Source organism: Sinocyclocheilus anshuiensis, unplaced genomic scaffold (genome assembly GCF_001515605.1).
Source record: "Sinocyclocheilus anshuiensis isolate Anshui unplaced genomic scaffold, SAMN03320099.WGS_v1.1 scaffold297, whole genome shotgun sequence".
Classification (NCBI taxonomy): Eukaryota; Metazoa; Chordata; class Actinopteri; order Cypriniformes; family Cyprinidae; genus Sinocyclocheilus; species Sinocyclocheilus anshuiensis.
Genome location: NW_015536479.1, coordinates 1,077,479 through 1,096,289, shown reverse-complemented (window position 1 = coordinate 1,096,289; position 18,811 = coordinate 1,077,479). Strand labels below are relative to the sequence as shown.

At 36.5% G+C, this 18,811-nt stretch overlaps 1 protein-coding gene across 1 annotated transcript in view; it reads left to right on the top strand.

Moving 5' to 3' along the window:
• The window catches only part of LOC107672319 (spectrin beta chain, non-erythrocytic 4-like), a 72,744-nt gene that overhangs the window by 10,085 nt on the left and 43,848 nt on the right, over positions 1-18,811 (top strand). Inside the window, exons 7-17 of the mRNA XM_016465499.1 lie at positions 130-242; positions 346-533; positions 1,238-1,355; positions 2,489-2,647; positions 3,172-3,474; positions 3,617-3,767; positions 4,617-5,487; positions 6,651-6,788; positions 10,873-11,629; positions 14,013-14,215; positions 17,051-17,141. Coding sequence (XP_016320985.1) covers positions 130-242; positions 346-533; positions 1,238-1,355; positions 2,489-2,647; positions 3,172-3,474; positions 3,617-3,767; positions 4,617-5,487; positions 6,651-6,788; positions 10,873-11,629; positions 14,013-14,215; positions 17,051-17,141 — 3,092 coding nt within the window. The remainder of the gene's footprint in view (positions 1-129; positions 243-345; positions 534-1,237; positions 1,356-2,488; positions 2,648-3,171; positions 3,475-3,616; positions 3,768-4,616; positions 5,488-6,650; positions 6,789-10,872; positions 11,630-14,012; positions 14,216-17,050; positions 17,142-18,811) is intronic.

Sequence of the window (18,811 nt, the reverse complement as noted above, 5' to 3'; positions counted from 1 at the left end):
ATATACAGTCAACACAATGTGAACCATTAAATGTACTAGTTGGGGCCCAGGTTTGATATTTTTTGTTATATTGATTCAGCTAAATAGCTGAATGATCACTCAAAACAATAACCATTTTCTCCCACCCAGATGTAAACACAGAAAATCCGGATGAGAAGTCCATCATCACTTATGTAGTTTCCTACTATCATTATTTCTCCAAAATGAAGGCACTTATTGTAGAAGGGAAGAGAATTGGAAAGGTAGGGGGTGTTTTTGCGCATGTTTGATAGAGCTAAACCTCATTTAAATGAACTCGAGTGTGTTACCAGATGCATATTTCCCCTCTCTTTTTTCTCTTTCTAGGTGCTGGACAATGCTATCGAAGCTGAGAAGATCATTCGCCGCTACGAGGCTTTAGCGTCCGACCTGTTAGAGTGGCTTGAGAGAACCATTAGCATCATTAGCAACCAGAAGTTTGCAAACTCGCTGTCGGGTGTGCAGCAACAGCTTCAAGCCTTTACCACCTACTGCACCATTGAGAAGCCTATCAAGTAAGAGAGAATAAATGAAACAGAGGTCTAAGTGTTGGCAGACGCTCCAAGACTGCCAGAAAAATACTCAAACTATGATTCTTTCAATGCTTTCTTACGCTACCATTTAAGGGTACTAGTCACTGTATTGTTGGTCAAAGGTGTTCCTACCCGTGTGAAAAAGAGGTGTGCTTAGTTATATTGAATGTGCACTTGTATCGTACTTCAAATCTTAAAAGTATATTTAAAATAAAATGTGCTTGCAGATAATATTAGTGAAATAAGGGGCCACTTAAGTGCACTTAATTAAAGAGAGAACACTTTCATGACATTTTCTTAGCACACTTAAAGGGATAGTTCACCCAAAAATTTAAATTCTGTCATTGTTCTAAATTGTTCTGTCATTGTTTGAGTTGAACACCAAAGACGATATTTTAAAGAATTTTGGTAACCAAACAGCTGCTGGTAGCCATTGACTTCCATATTTTTCCCCATATTATAGAAGTCAGTGGCTACCAGCAACTGTTAGCTTGACTGAAAACCTGGAAAAGTCAGATTTTCATGATATGTCACCTTTAAAGAAGTACACTTTATTTTTTGTCTTGACTAACATACTATAGCACATGTGAAGTACTGTATGTGATTATAATTAAACTGTGTGGTGTTCTTTGATATTAAAGTTAAAGTTAATATATTTCAAATGTTATTGGATTGTTTTTTAACAGATTCCAGGAGAAAGGGAACCTGGAGGTGCTGCTTTTCACCATCCAAAGTAAGCTCAGAGCTAACAATCAGAAGCCATATGTGCCTCATGACGGGAAACTTATCTCAGACATCAATAAGGTGTGTACTGTTTAGTTAATATGGTTCTTGACTGGTTACAGTGTCAAATTTTGTATTTTTGTATAACTAGAACAGGGCTAATTACCTTACAGAAAAAAAAAATTTTTTTTTTTTTTTTTTTGACAATATGTAAGAATAAATTTCATGTCATGTCATCTGATTAATATTTTTAATGTAATGTAAAAGCCTCAATTTGGATAAAAACAGTAATATTGTGAACAATGGCAAGTTATAATAACTGTTTTCGATTTGAATATGTTTTAAAATGTAATTTATTCCTGTGATCATTCTAATATGCAGATTTTCTGCTCAGTTATTATCAGTTATTTTGGTGCTCAATTATTACTAATTGTGCTTATTATTTTTAATGTGGAAAACAGTTTTGCTGCTTAATGTTTTTGTGGAAACCATGATAATTTTTTCAGAGCTCTGAACAGAAAGTTCAAAGAAATAGAAAACTTTTGCTTCATTATATTTGACTTTACTGTAATTTTATTTTTTGAATGCATCCTTGCTAAATAAAAGTATTAATTTCTTTTTCTTTTTCTTGTTTTTTTAATTGTACTTCCTCCAAACTTTTGAATAGTAGTGTGTCATGATTTCCACAATTTATGATGCAGCACAACTGTTTTCAAATAAGAAGAAATGTTTCTTGAGCAGCAAATCAGCATATTAGAATGATTTATGAAAGATCATGTGACTCTGAAGACTGGAGTAATGATGCTGAAAATTCAGCTTTGCATCACAGGAATAAATTACATTTTAAAATATATTCAAATACAAAACAGCTATTTTAAATTGTAATAATATTTCACAATTTTAGTGTTTTACTGTGTTTTTGGTTAAATAAATTCAGCCTTGGTGAAAAAAAAAAGACTTATTTCAAAAATATTAAAAAAAAAATCTAAATGTTGTCAAACTTTTCGTGTAAGTACCAATACCAATTGTGTCTAATTTTAATTGAATCAAATTTAATTTTAATATTATTATTGAAAGTAATATTTACCTACTATTTAACCTTTTCACATTTTATTTTATTTATATATATTATCGAATAAATGAATCTAAATTATTGTATGATCATTAAAATTGTCTCACAGAACAATCCTCATATTTTGTTTTTCTCATGAAAGGCGTGGGAGAGACTAGAGAAGGCGGAGCACGAGAGGGGCGTGGCTCTTAGAAAAGAGCTGATTCGTCAGGAAAAGCTAGAACTTCTAGCTCAACGATTCGATCATAAGACCACCATGAGGCAGGCTTGGCTGAATGAAAACCAGCGTCTCGTCTCACAGGTGAGCAGAACAGAAAAATAAAACTCTAAAAAATGAAATACAGAGTTCTGGCATGAAACTCTAGATGGCACAGTCCGATAGGTCTAACTCAATCTGACCTAATGACATCATTATCACATGGCACAGCTGATTGGTTCTCTCCTGTATCTGTAGCCAATGAGCTCGCTGCTCAACATTCAAATGTATGATTAGTGTTTGCAGTTGCAGCTTGCTTCAGAAACCCTCCACCTTCCCCAGCTCCACCTGTATAGATCTGCTACGAGGTGATTCATGTATGCTATATGGGGGTTATTTTATGTATGTTATATTTGCAGCAGCAATATTTCTTACATGCTCACAGCAGCATGTTGTGGATGTATTGGCAGTAGCAAGTCTCAGCAGCAGCATAGCAGATCTATTCCACCAAATACATTAACATTGTCACGTACATTACCATGCCAATCCCTCCGAGAGTTGTCATGACAGAACTGTATAAAATAAAACAGGTGACATTTTGCCTTAAACGAGTGCTGCATTTTCCTCAGGATAACTTCGGCTATGACCTGCCAGCGGTAGAAGCTGCCATGAAGAAACACGAGGCGATCGAAGCAGACATCCTGTCGTACGAGGAGCGAATCAGTGTCGTGGTGGAGCTGGCCAATGAGATGGAGTCAGAAGGATACTATGACATCCGACGTATCTTGGCACGCAAAGAAAACATCCTTGGCCAGTGGAGCCTTCTGAAGGAGCTGGTGGTGGGGCGTAAAGCCCGTCTGGAGAAGAACCTGGCCCTGCAGAAGACCTTCCAAGAGATGGTCTACATGATCGACTGGATGGAGGAGATGCAGGTGGGTTGACTGTACCAATTTGACTTGTGATTAAAATCCCCACAAAAACATACATTGTGTATTACCAATATTTTTATTCAGTAGTCAAGTTGACACAATCAAACACACTTTTCTTGACCAAAGTGCCATATTCTTGCCCCAGGTTAAGTTGCTTTCTAAGGACTACGGCAAACATCTTCTTGAAGTGGAGGACATGCTCCAGAAACAGAGTTTACAGGAGGCTGACATCTCTATACAGGCAGACAGAGTTCAAACCCTCAACACTGCAGCTCTCAAATTCACCACTATTGAAGGTGAGTGCACCTTAAAACAGTAACATAATGAATATTGATTCAGAGACACTGTCTGGGGTCAAGATGTGATGGCAGATTGTGATATAAAGGTTTACTGGATGCGTTTCTTTCACTGAGATGTCCAGAGACCTCTGCAGGGTAGAGTGTGTAAAATAATAATACATGAGGAACTTGCATAATGCACCACAAGAGGGCTGGAGTTGCTTTGCTCTCTATTCAGCACACACTACTACACCTTGTTGGTTCAGGGCCCGGCTCAATAATGAATATTTTCAGCTTTAAGCTAAATGTTAAGTTTCCTTAACAAAAGATTTTCTTTCTTTTGATCAAAAATACAGAAATGGTATTACAATTTAAAATCACCGTTTTCTATCTTCATGTATTTTAAAATGTAATTTATTCCTGTGATGCAAGAAGCTGAATTTTCAGCATCATTACTCCAGTCTTCAGTGTCACATGATCCTTCAGAAATCATTCTAATATGTTAATGTTGTGCTCAGTAAACATTAATTTTTATTACCAATGTTGAAAAGAGTTGTGCTGCTTCATATTCTTGTGGAAATGGTGATATAATTTTTCAGGATTTTTTTGATGAATAGAAAGTTATATATATATATATTATTGCAGCAAGCTGGAAATTATACAGCTATAGTGTATCTCAATGAAAGATGTAGAACATACTGTTTAATTTGCAGTTTTAAGACTTTCTTAGTGCTTACAAGACTTTAACAAGTCATTTTTGCTAATCTGACAAAACCTCATCTTTGTTAGCCAGCTAAATAACATTACTTTGGTGACAAATCAGTGAAATCAGTGAAGCTTTTCTTCTTGTCTCTGTTTCTCACTCAGGTTACCAGCCGTGTGACCCTCAGGTAATTTGTAACCGGGTCAACCACGTCAACACCTGCCTGGAAGAATTAAAGCAGCTGGCTGCAAAACGGCGCTTGGAGCTGGAGGATTCGCGTGAGCTGTGGGCCTTCTTTCAGGAGGTAGAGGAATCAGAGAATTGGATCCGAGAGAAGATGTCCATCTTGGCCACGCAGAGCTGCGGGAAAGACCTGAGCAGCATCCTGCGACTGCTGCAGAAGCACAAAACCGTGGCTGGAGAGCTGTTGACGCGACGTGCGTTAATTCAGCAGACCATGATGAAAGGCAAGCAGATCCTCACCCAGAAGAGCTTTGGTACGACTGGAATACAAGAGCGACTGATGGAGGTCAAGGCCGAGTGGAAGAGACTGGAGGACCAGGCCGCACAGAGGCTGTGTAACCTACAGGAGGCGTTGGACTTTTTTCAGTTCAGCACCGAGACGGACGATCTTCTAGCTTGGCTACAGGACGCTTACAGGCTCGTTTCTAGCGAGGACTTCGGACATGATGAGTATTCAACGCAGTCTCTTCTTAAAAAGCACAGAGGTGTCCGAGAGAGTATCGATAAACACCGTGTACTAGTGGTGGGCCTTCGGAAACACATGGTTGCGTTGCCAATGCATTATCGGGAGCTGGATGAGGTGCGAGCTCGCATGGCTGAGACGGAGCAGCTCTACGCAGAGGTGGCGGAAGTTGCCGTGTTGCGGCAGCAGTGGCTTCATGACGCGCTGGCTGTGTATCGCATGTTTAGTGAGGTGAACGCCTGTGAGGTGTGGATTGATGAGAAGGAGCAGTGGCTGAACAGGATGGAGGTTCCCGAAAGACTAGAGGACGTGGAGATGATCGCACACAGGTAGGAGCATTCACCAGGTGTTGCTTGTCTACTGTGACCCCAGAAAATATTTAGAAATGTCATTGCATTGGAAATCAAATTTTTGACATTTTTTTTGAGACATTTTTGCAACCGAGGCTCATTAGAAAAATGCACCCTTGATGTCATTTCTGTAAGTGCTTTGTATTTTTAAATTTCTGATAAGAACCAGAAAATCTGAGCATATCACGCCTGTCCTCAGGTCCTTAAACTGGCTTCCAGTTACATTTAGGATTGATTTTAAAGTACTTTTACTTGTTTATAAATCACTCAATGGCCTAGGACCTAAATACATTGCAGATATGCTCACTGAATATAAACCTAACAGACCACGATCGAGTCAGTTAGAAATACCAAGGGTTCACACAAAACAAGGGGAGTCCGCTTTTATTTATTATGCCACCCGCAGTTGGAATCAGCTTCCAGAAGAGATCAGATGCCACATTTAAATCTAGACTCAAAACTTATCTGTTTAGCTGTGCATTTACTGAATGAGCACTGTGCTACGTCCGAACTGATTGCACTGATTGTTTTTAAATTCCTTATTTTTTATTGTTGTGATTTATATTTTTTTATGATTATTTTACTTCCTTTTATGTAAAGCACTTTGAATTACCATTGTGTATGAAATGTGCTATATAAATAAACTTGCCTTGCCTTTGTATCGCAAGTGCAGTGCTGTATCAGGTGTGCTATCGAGCAAGTTTACTATGTCAGAAAAGCCATGCATATGGAGCTGGTAATGTGATGCAAACCTCAAAATGTATTAGTTTACAAATCATGCACTATGGTAAAAGTGTTCTGAGATCATTACATAGTATTGGTCTAGGAGCCGTGTGAAAATAAGTCTTTATTAAAGGATAATCTGCTGCTGTAATCATAATTTGTATGAAAAGGAATAAAAGTTGTTGATGTTTTACTGCCACTAGTGTTTATTCAATCTGGAATTCAGTGAATTGTACTGTATGTATAGGTACATTTTTGGAGTTTTACAAAAATGTAGGTAAAAGCATGTTTTTCCAGTGAGCCTACATTGCATTTTTGCAATTACCCACAGATAAAGTTGTTTTTATGGACACAAAAGCCTAACTATGATTTACCATTGAATATCTTCTTATCTGAGAAGTACGTTTTCTGCATTTTAGGTTTGAAAGTTTGGACCAGGAGATGAACAGCCTGATGGGAAGGATACTAGATGTTAATCAGATCGTCCAGCAGCTCTTAGACAGCGGTCACCCCAGTTCCACTGAAGTCAGGGGCTGTCAAGATCACTTGAACAGCAGGTAACTCCAGATCATATGTACAGTTTGTGTGACGTATAACATTATCCTGCATATTTAATGGAAAATACCATAGAGGGCAACAGGAAGTAAAAATTATTTTCATTTTCTCCATTGAGATTTTTAATGATTGCACAAAAACTTTTCAAGATAGACCCTACCATGAGCTCTTGGTTGTTAACTGACGATATGCTTCTGTTGAAACCATTGGTTAGCGCAATTTCAACTTAATCAACAAAACAGTCTTATTGTGTTAAATGAGAAGAGTATCAAATAGAAAAAAAGTAGCTTTAGAAATAAATATTTTATTTGATTATTATGCGTAAACCTTTAGGCTACAGCGGCCATTTGTTTTTTCAGAAGCTGCATCTGAATTGGTATTAAGAGTCTGTTTGTTGCAGCTCAGAGGTGGCATGAATGTATTTACCCTGCAATTACTATTGCATCATGTTCATCACCAATCAACTACAGGTGAAATTTGAATATCATGAAAAAGTTCTTCTTTTTTTTTACTTATTTCAAAAAGTGAAACTTTCATATATTCTAGATTCATTACATGTAAAGTAAAACATTCCAAAGGTTTTTTGGTTTTAATTTTGATGATTAGAGCTTACAGCTCATGAAAGTCAAAAAAACAGTATCTTAAAATATTAGAATATTTAAATTTGAGTTTCATTAAATGAACATCCCTACAGTATAAATTCCCGGTTTCTCTTGTTCTTTGAAACCTCAATAATGGGGAAGACTGCTGACTTGGCAATGGTCTAGAATTCAATCATTGACACCCTCCACAATGAAGGGTAAGTCACAGAAGGTCATTACTGAAAGGGGCGGCTGTTCACAGAGTGCTGTATCAAAGCATTTTAAATGCAAAGTTGACTGGAAGGAAGAAAATGGGTAGGAAAAGGTGCACAAGCAACAGGGATGACTGATGACTGACATGACTGATGACTGAATGCCATGCTAGTCTTTCATTACCCTGATATGTAATTGTTTTCAGTTGATCTAATTTGTTTTCATTTTTAAAAATGGTTTCATTCAGAAAACCCTGCACATTCCTGATGCTGCTGTTGTTTGTCACTTTTAACACACGACTCTACATGTGTGTCTTTAGAAAATGGGCTGCTGCTTTCACAAGCTTTCACTGAAACTGGCAAGCTGTGACGTATGTGTGAAAAACTCCAGTGATCCGTTTTAGACCGACCTTGGCATAAATAGCCTCTCTCAGCGTGCTGCCATCTGCTGTGGCTGCCACATACGCACTGTACACGCCTGACCCGGCTCACTACGGGCCGAACCCAAACACATTCACAGCTATTGTGCTCTTCAATATTTAATGTCACAGTGTATTTAAAAGAATGTTTAATTCAAGTGTGCCCTGTAGTAACTCTGTGTTTGATTTGTGATATTGTGTCTCAGGCCTTGAGCTGTGGCCCACCGGTGCGTCCTCGGACTGTTTTTTGTGTGGGTGGGTCCTTGATATGTGTGTGTGTGTGTCCATGAATTGAGAATGATTCAGACTGAGTCATGTTTTCTGGAACAGAGTCATTTTTATTATGCATCATCCAAGCCTTACTCTAGATCATAACAGAATTATGTACAATGGGATGTAGTACAAATTTTCCAGTCAAAGTTATTTTGAATTAACATTTTTTAACATTTAATTTATTAAAACATTTATTAATTAACATTTTCTGTTGAAATAGGAATTTGTTAGTTTATGCAATTTATATATTTATATTAATTATCCTCCAATACAATTTTTTTTCTGCTAATTTCTTATTAGCAGGTATTGGATTTTTTTAAAGAATTTTTTAAAGGTTTAGATCATCATCTTAACACCCTGTCTGCTCCAGACACATTTGTAAACCTTAGGAACATTATAAGAGTTGTTGTGCATACGTAATGATAGCAGAGCTGCATGCTTTCAAGCATGGAAAATTCTGCTAAATACATAAATGTGAATTAGTTATGCTGATAAAACTTAACTTAACTTTCTAGAACCAGCAAGAATGTTGCTCAAGAAACAAGTGCTGCTTGGTGAAATAAGCTTATTAGTGAGAAGGACATTCTCATTCTAGATCAGTGGCTCTTAAAGCTTATGGAAATTTGAAAGTAATTATTTTAATTTTGACTATAATCATTTTAGTTTTTTTTTTTTTTTAATTTACAGAAAGTATGAGTGCCTATCGATTAAAAGAAGTTGCAAAACTAGTACTAGTGGACCTTCAAATATTGTTGAGGACAATGAATAGCCTTGAAGTCAATAAGGTTGAAAACCACTGTTCTAGAGAGTATTTAATAGGATAAAATTGCATATACATCCCTGCAAACCAGTGTTATTTTATTAGCATTGAGATATTATTATAGCTGTACATTTAAAATTATTTTTTATTTTTGTATCTTCCACTTTCATTAATTCTAGTTAACATTTCATAATTCCTTTGTGTTTGTGATTTTTATTAGTTTTTTTTAATGTCTATAATGTTTTCCATTTTTTTTTGTTATTTTAGTACATCAAGAATAAGTACATGAAAATGAGAAATGTTCATTATTTTCTGAAATATATATACAGTATTTTTTATTTTAGATAATGTTTATTTTATTTCAAGTATTTATTGATTGATTGATTGATTGATTGATTGATTGATTGATTGATTGATTTGATTGAATGATTGTAGTTTTAGCTTTAGAGGAGTATAATGACCCTGCTGTGAACAAAGATGAGTCATCAATATTTTGGACCATTTAAGAAAAGCTGTAAATCGTACATGCACTTATGTATAATAAAAGCTAATGTTGTTCACTTTTAGCACTAGCATATTGATGACCTCCAAGCTAACAGACATCAGTGTTTAATAGGGCTGTGTATCGGCAAGAATCTGGCGATATGATGCGTATCACGATACAGGGGTTGCGATACGATATGTTGCGATATATTGCGATACTGTAAGCAAGACGGTATATTGGGATATTTCTTATTTTAGGAATAGGAGAATATGATATAATTTTAGGAAAACTGTCATTTAGAACACACCACCATATGCAAACCTTAGCAAAAAAAAAATCCATTTACATACATGCATACATATATACAGTATATACAGTATATTAACCAGAACACAGTGGGATCTGCATTTGCATTAATCTGTCCCTGTAACATTCAACGCTATTGAACCACTTTTTGTGCAGTACGAGTAAAGGGGTAACAAATAAGTGCTTGCATGAGTCAGATTTAACTGATCATGGGTCAAGAGGAGGGATGACCTACAAGACCATGGTGGATGATTTGCTACTCAACAGATCCGGAGCACATTGACAAATATCTTATATCGTAAGATGCGCTCCCTTTACTCAGAGTGCGCATGATCGCGAAATCGAAAGTGAACAGCACGAGCACTCATTCAAAAGAGATTTAAATACTCCCCATTGATAGTGGCTCCCTGATACGCGAAAATTATGTAGCATTGCGTTAGCAGCGCAAAAGGTCGTGGGTTCGATTCCCGGGGAACACACATACTGGTAAAAAATGTGTAACCTGAATGCACTGTAAGTCGCTTTGGATAAAAGTGTCTGCTAAATGCATAAATTATAAATTAATTATAATTATAATATTAGAATGTTTGCGGGAGCGGGCAGGACTAGACAAACCTTGCAGGAGCGGAACACACACGTTTGTCACTGTTTAAGTTCAGAGGTAAGAAGAGTGCTTTCTAGCGGTCGGGATATAAACTCAAAACGAAACAATGGCCATGAATTTTGTATAATTTTTTTTTTTAAATATCGGTATTGCGTTTTTGAGAATCGATACAGTATCGCCAAACAAAATATCGCGATACTCACGTGTATCGATATTTTCTTACACCCCTAGTGTTTAAAGAGTCATTTTTATTACACATCTGCAATGCAAGACAGGGAACATACCGACTTTGCAAGTCACACTTAGTAACATACACAAAAAAAGAGCAAGATTTGAAACAGAATGAACTCACTTTAACAGAGATACAAGTGTTTAAAGAGTCTTCAAATCCAAAAATGTCTGAAATCTAGAAAATCAACTAAATTGCTTTCTTTTTGTGTATCACAGGTGGAACCGCATCGTGGAGCTGGTCGAGCAGAAGAAAGATCACCTGGACTCGATCCTGCGCATCCAGAACTACTTACTGGAATGCACTGAGATCAAGTCCCAGATTCAGGACAAGCGGAAAGCCATAGATGCCACGCAGTATGTGGGCAGTGACCTGGGCAGCGTGCTGGCTCTGCAGCGCCGTCTCTCCACCATGGAGGGAGCTCTGACGGTTCTCGAGCCCAAGCTCCTTCACCTGCAGGAGGAAGCGGAGGAGCTCGCCACATCCCATCCGGACAAGACCGTAGACATCCTGGTTCCCTTTGAGGGCATCAGCGTGGAGTGGGAAGAGCTAAAGTGTACATTGCAAGGCTGTGAAGACTCTTTAACCGTCGCTGGCCGCTTACAACAGTTCATCCAAGACTTGGATTCCTTCCTCACTTGGTTGGTGCAAACCCAGACTGCTGCTGCTTCGGATGAGCTTCCCAATGCTTTAGAGGATGCAGAACGGCTAATAAACCAACACGCCGCGCTCAAGGAGGAGATCGGAAGGTACGAAGAGGACTACGAGCGTCTCCAGGCTGTGAATGAGCTCGTGGAGACGGAGGAAGCGCCGTTGCCTCATGGAGCTCTGCAGCAGTGGCTGCACAAGCTGGACGTGGGCTGGAACAAACTGCTGGAGATGTGGGAGAGCAGGAGGGAGGTGCTGGTGCAAGCTCACATCTTCCATCTCTTCCTGAGGGACGTCAAGCAGGCCGAGGCTTTCCTCAATAACCAGGTGAAGCCCCTGATACCTCTTTATGGTAGTTACACAGTTTAAATTTGAAAGATATTTCTGAAGGCTTTTTTTTCTTAAATGTTATTCCTCAGAAGTTACTCTGTCATAGATGAGGAATCTTAAAGGGTTAGTTCACCCAAAAATGAAAATTAGCCCATAAACGACCCTCAAGTCATCCTAGGTGTATATGACTTTCTTCTTTCAGATGAATCCAGTCGGAGTTATATAAAAAATTGTCTTTGATCTTTCAAGCTGTTTAATGCCACTCAGCGGGTTTTGCATGTATCAGTCCAAAAGAAGTTAAATAAAAAGCGCCCATCCATAAAAAGAAAGTGTCTCACACGACTCCGGGGGGTGAACAAAGGCCTCCTGTAGCGAATCGATGCACTTTTGTAAGAAAAATATCCATATTCAAAATGTAATAATCACTTTAATGTAGCTTGAGCCAACAGTTGTACACTGGAAGCAGTTCCGGGCTGATGACGTAAGATGTCGGCGTTGCGCATGCGCTGGTGAGTCTCGTGAAAACCAACGTTTGTTTACAGGATCAAAGGAAGCAAAGTTTCCTTACTTTAGCAAAGGAAAACCGGTCTCCTCTTGGCTTATATCGAAATCCTCCAACATTCTTCTTTACAAATCCTCGTCTTGTACTTCTAATAAGTGACCGTTGTTTTGTTTTGATCTCTCCGCTGCGTTTCCGCGTGCGTTACTTCTGAGCGGCACATGCGCAACGCCGACCTCGTAATTTATGGGCTAATTTTCATTTTTGGGTGAACTAACCCTTTAAAGGAGATCTCATTTATGATTCATACACTACTTAAATTAGTTTCACTACCAGTCAAAAGTTTAAAAATAATTCAGATTAAATTTTTTTTATTGATTTTTTTTTTAAAGTATCTTTTTTGCTCATCAAGGCTGCATTTATTTGACAAAACAAAAAAACATTAAAAGCAGTTATATTCAGTTACATTGTGAAATATTATCACAATTTAAAATAATTGTTTTCTATTTGAAAATATTTTAAAGAGTAATTTGTGTCACATGATCCTTCAGAAATCATACTAATATGCTGATTTGCTGCTCAAGAAACATTTCTTATTATTGTTCTAAATGTTAAAAAAAAAAATGTGGAAAAAAATAAATAAATAGAAAACCATTCTTTTAAATTGTAGTAACATTTCATAATATGGCTGTATTTTTGATCAAATGAATGCCACACTGGTGATCATAAGATACTTTAAAAAACATTTAAACCTATTTTTTTTGACAAATTGTTTGTATAAAAAATTTGCTAGAAAAGTGAACAGGGCAGAGGAGAGGTTAAATATAGACAAATACAGCTATGTTTATATAAATTTACTTATATTTAATTACCGGTTTTGTTTCTCATAAAATTACAATTTTTCATTTTAATAGAATTAATAGGGGTAATTGTTGAGATCTCTTCTGAAGCTAGGGTTTAGACATGGCAGGTTTGAATACTGCCGCGTGTTTAGCCCAAACCAATTCACCCTCAGAAATGAGGCAAACCTGAGTAAAAAGGTAAATGCAATTGAGAAAAGTCTCCATTTGCTCTTCTTTATATCTCATCGCCGTCTAGGAAAAACAATTGAGATATTTAAGACACTTTATGACTGTCCTATTCTACGGGTTAGAGTTAGCAGACAATTAGGACACAAGAACAGATCTGGCTGATCTTTTTCAGGTCACGTCTGTAAATGTCAAGAGCATCAGGGCAGTTTAAAGTCACTGCTCAGTTCATATTCAGAGACATTTGCTGCTTTTATGTTGGGTCATCACTTCATAAGAATATCATAAATGCGGTTTAAATGCCAGAGGACATTCATTTCCTCAACCCCGCGTCTTTTGTGGCTTGCTAAAAGCCCAGAGTCGTTTTCTGTTGCCTGCGGGTACAGAGTAAGAATCCGCACTGTCATCGAGCGTGAACTGGTTTGCAGTAACACACATGGCAGTGGCATTCATTAGCCACTTTTCCTTAAGATTGTTTGAGTTTCACCTTTCTAAATGGGAACATTGTAAGGACAACTAAACATATTTAACAATTATGGTTTAACCATATTTATCAATATTGTATTTTTGTTTCCATCATTTAATATCTGTTTGCAAGAAAAATGAATTTAAGTAGACCATTTGTATTTGTGCCTTCAATCTGTAGAACTGACCGAGTTAGAAAACATTTGTGGAATCGTCACAGAAGAATATGTGAGCATTGATATTGTTTCAAAGTGTTTATTATTGCAGTACCACCAACAGCTTGCCATTTGCCCTGATTATGGATTTGCTTTTAGTATAATTGATCTGGACTCATTTTAGATGCTTTCTGTATGCAGTATTTCACCCTGTCTTTCTCTCCTCTCCTCAGGAGTCAGCGCTGGCCCATGTGGAGCTCCCCACCACAGTGGAGACAGTGGAGGCAGCCATCAAAAAGCACAAGGACTTTACCACCACCATGGAGCTCAACCTGCACCGCATTAAAGCTGTCATAGAGGCAGGAGAGAGCCTCATCAGTCAGAACAACATCTATTCTGAGCGCATCAGAGAGAGAGTGGATCTGCTCGCTAACAGGTCAAAACCACAACACTTATGATAACATTTATGCCGCATAGAGCTAGTTGGTGTGGAAGCCCGCTTCTGCCACTGAATAAAAAATAAAAAAGGCAATTGCGACTTTTTATCTCACAATTCTAAAACTTTTATATTAAACAAATTGCTTGAAAAGTGATAGGTCAGAAGAGAAGTTAAAGTTAAATACAGTTCTGTCATGACAACTCTCGGAGGGATTGGCATGGTAACCAATCAGCTGCCATGTGACAGTGTTGTCACCAGGTCAGATTGAGCTAGACCTATCGGACTGCGCCATCTAGAGTTTCATGACAGAACTCTGTATTTATGTTTAAAATATATTTCTGTCTTAAATATTTTTCACAAAATTAAAAATTACATTTCAATTTTAATCAAATTAATTGGGTAATGATGAAAGTTTAAGTTTTGAATGTAAGCACATTGAAATGGTGCTAAATAGCACTAAAAGTGGTTCTTTGGCTCGTAATCATAGGGGAACCACTTTAAGTGCTACATAGCACCTATATCTTTAAAGATGGTGCTATATAGCACCATCTTTAAAGATATAGGTGCTATGTAGCACTTAAAGTGGTTCCCCTATGATTACGAGCCAAAGAGTCACTTAGCGGTGCTATATAGCACCTCAAATACCTATACAAATACAAATAATACATTTTTTTGTGTGTACTTTTAACTGCAGACGTGGATATCTTAGCCAATCAGAGCACAGTTTGAGAAACGGCATTGCTTCTCTCATGCCACATGACCGATCATGACATAAAAATGTAATTTCGACTTTTTATCTCAAAATTTTAAAACTTGGAATTGTGAGAAAATCACAATTTTGTGAGATATCAGCTCGCAATTCTGAGATATAAACTAGCAATTCTACATTTTTTCTTGCAGTTCTGACTTCTTAGTTTTCTCAGAATTGTGAAATATAAACTTGCAATTGGACTATAATTCGCATCTCACAATTCTGAGAGAATGAATCAATTGCAAGATATAAATTTGCAATTCTAAGAAAGAAAGTCGCAAGTCTGAGAAAAAAATTCACAATTGTGAGATATAAACAATTGCCAGAATTGCGAGTTTATATCATGCAATTCTGACTTTTTTTCTCAGACTTGCAACTTTATTTCTCATAATTGCGAGAAAATAGTCAATTGTGAGATAAAAAGTCGCAATTACCTTTTTTAAATTTTTAATTCAGTGGCGGAAACAGGCTTCCATAGGTTGCTTCTTAGGAAATAGAGTAATTAGTGCCAAAAACTTCCAGAATTGTTATGAATTCATTTTAAAATAGTATGGCTTTACATAAGAAATCTTAGTTTTTCATGTCTAATCAAGTCCAGGAATATCTAATATTCAGATTAGTGGTCAACAAAATATGCATATGTAATATTTTTCAAACGCAGATTCTTAAACTATTAACCTTGATCCCTAAATTATGTTTGCAGCCTTGCAAAGTAACAATACTTGTTAAAAGCGCTACATTAACCATTTCACAGCAAGTTCAAAGTCCTATAAGCTACTTATAATTCTAAACGATGACTGAGGAAATTTAGGTTCATTTTTGTGTGCCCTGTTATAAATCATACATTTTAATTAAAACAAAAATGTTAATATTTCTATGATACTTCTATTGTCAACCTGGTTGAATTTAAGAGTTTTGGGGTTAAACAGCCCTTGTAATTATATTAAAAGTGCACTTGTAGTGTACTTAAAAACTATCAAGTATGTTTTTAATAAACTGTACTTGCTTGCAGGTAAAATAATATTAATGAAATAAAAGGCGACCTAAGTGTACTTAAAAAATACTATAAGAGAAAATGACTGTAAAGAGTAATTTACAATAAATGCTTGTCAGTACGTTCGGGAGTACACTTTAACCATATTTCAAAGACCATAGAAGTAATTATGAAATTAAATATAAAGATGTCCCACTTAAGTGGGTCAAAAAACCACTCAAAAGTTCAACTAATTGCATTTAATATAATAAAAGTATGGTGAAGTGTATCAACAAGAGGTTGCAGCCTGAAAATACAAAAATGACTATTAAAGAAATATAGACAACGAAAACCTATTTAAATTTCAATAAAAGCTAATCTTGGGTCTTTTTTTTTCTTGTTCATCCTGTCTGACCTAAATTGAAATTTTTCCATTAAATTAAATGGTGATAAATTGTAAAATGTAACATTTTAAAAAGTTAATATTTTCCCATGAAAGACCTTTTTTTTTATTTTACATCACTAAAAAACATTGATCTGTGACTTCATCAAATAAGAAGACTAGCTTAGTATCCTGTTAATTATATCCGTATTATGTCATAAATGATGCAGAAATGACACAGTTTCCTAAAAATGACCTCGCTATTTGTTAAACTGTATTGTGTTCAACTGTTCTTTAATTCTTCTTTATAGCAAAACCTCTATTCTGTCATCAAGTAGCATTGGTAATAAAACCATTGTAAAAGCAGTGCTAAGACGACCTACCACCTGACATCTGTATCTGCCCTCCATTTCACTGTGGCACAGAACGTGCAGCTGCTCCTATAGACACACTGAATTTCAAATGTTTTTTCCATAGAGGCATAACAAAGAAACTCGCTGAGAATCCACGGTCACTGATCTGAATGCAGTCTCAGTGAGGAGCGTGAAATTGGATTTCGAAGCGCATTTGTGTATGGAATCTGTTATGGCCCAGTCTACCTTCTGTTTTAAACAGAGACTCAGCTATGAAACACTGTCACAAAAAAATGATTAAGAGTTTATTACTGTTTAATCACAAATTATAAACGAGTTTCTGATTGTTTGTGTGTCTATATGCGGCTCACAGAGGGAACCGGAACCGTGAACACGCTCAGCAGTGGCTTCATAAACTCAATGACCAGTGGGAGCTCCAGAGGTTTCTACAAGACTGCCATGAGGTAGGATGAGTGCCAGCCGAGCACAAACAAGAAAAACTATGATTTTGAACCAAAAGATGTTTGCCTCGCTGTCGGTAAATCTGTGCATCAGTTAAGTGTGGACAGCAGTGCAGGATTTCAATGTAGCTCACGCTTGTTTCTACTGTTCTTTGTAACTTGTAAAAAGCATTTCTTAAATGTAGCAAAATTAAAATAAATTACTCTTACAGAGTGTCCTAACCATTTGCAATACAATAGAGTGATATATGTGTTTTAGTCAAGCTGCAGGACATTTTAATGGTCACTTGGTTTTAAAAACAGTGTCACCATTCTTGTTAATCTCGCCCACAGTGAAAGCTCATTGGTCCAAAACCCTGCTCCATGTGATTGTATATTAAACATCAGATATGTTTGATTAACTGTGACCCTTGTGAAAAGGCAGTGTGTTTAATTGTATCGAATGTGCACTTGTAATCTTAAAAGTATTTTTTAAAGATAATATTATTTAATGAAATAAAAGACTACTTAAGTGCACTTAAAGAGAGACACTTTCATGGCTTTGTTCCTTTAACACACTTAAGTACACTTTTAAAAGGTACACTTTGTAGTAATGTTAAATTGAAAGTATTACTTTCAAGTAAAATCTAAATCATGTTTAACGATATTTTGTCGTGCTTCAAAGAAGTACCCTTATTTTGATGTGTTGACTAACATGCTAAAGTACATGTAACAGCTCTTAATGATAATTTTAACTGTAGAGTTATTTGATATTACAGATTTGAAATGTGCTATATTACAACTTTATAAAACATATTATATATTGTTAAATGCATGACAAATTTTAAAGGGGTCATATGATGCGATTTAAATTTTTCCTTTGAGTTGAATTACTGAAATAAATGAACTTTTCCACGACATTCTAATTTATTGAGATGCACCTGTATTTAATTAAATTAAATTGAAAGATATACTTAAGTCCTATTTAAGTGGGTAAAAAAGCACTCTCTTTAACTAATTGCATTTAATAGGAATTTAAACTATAATCCGAAAACATTACATTTAGTTCACAAATAAGTATATTCTTTTGAAGTATATTATTTCCATAACAAGTACTCTTTTTAAAAGTATACTTACTGTAAGTGTATTTCTTTTTCACAATGAGAAACTGATTCATTAGGCTTACAATCTTTCACCTTTTTTTTGGATGTTTGTAAATCTCTTTGGACCTTTTTCCATTAGTAGGCTATTGTGTGTAATTTGGTGGTGTCTGTGTATTCTGGCCTGTCAGTTGTTCAGTTATTTCCTAAAGCAGAATGAACAGTTTTGTCTCCTGTGTTGTAGTAAACAACATTTTTAGACCGTAGAAAAACATTTGTGCAGTCGGGTAAGACTTAGTCATGTTTTACAGAAGTCGTCCAGTACATGTGGCATTTAGTTTGTGTCTTGAAATGACACTGAACAGCTGAGCATTGTGGGTAAATGCTGTGTGAAAGCAGTTGTACAGTAGGAGGCTCCCGGTGTGGCCCAAACCTGCAGGCTTATTTAGACTTTGCTTGTTCTTCCCTTCTCATGCTCAATTATTTAGCAGGTCTCCTCATCACTTATTCAGTTGAGAGAGAGGGAACTTCAGTAGTGTGTGTGTGTGTGTGTGTGTGTGTGTGTGTGTGTGTGTGTGTGCTCACTGGAGGGGT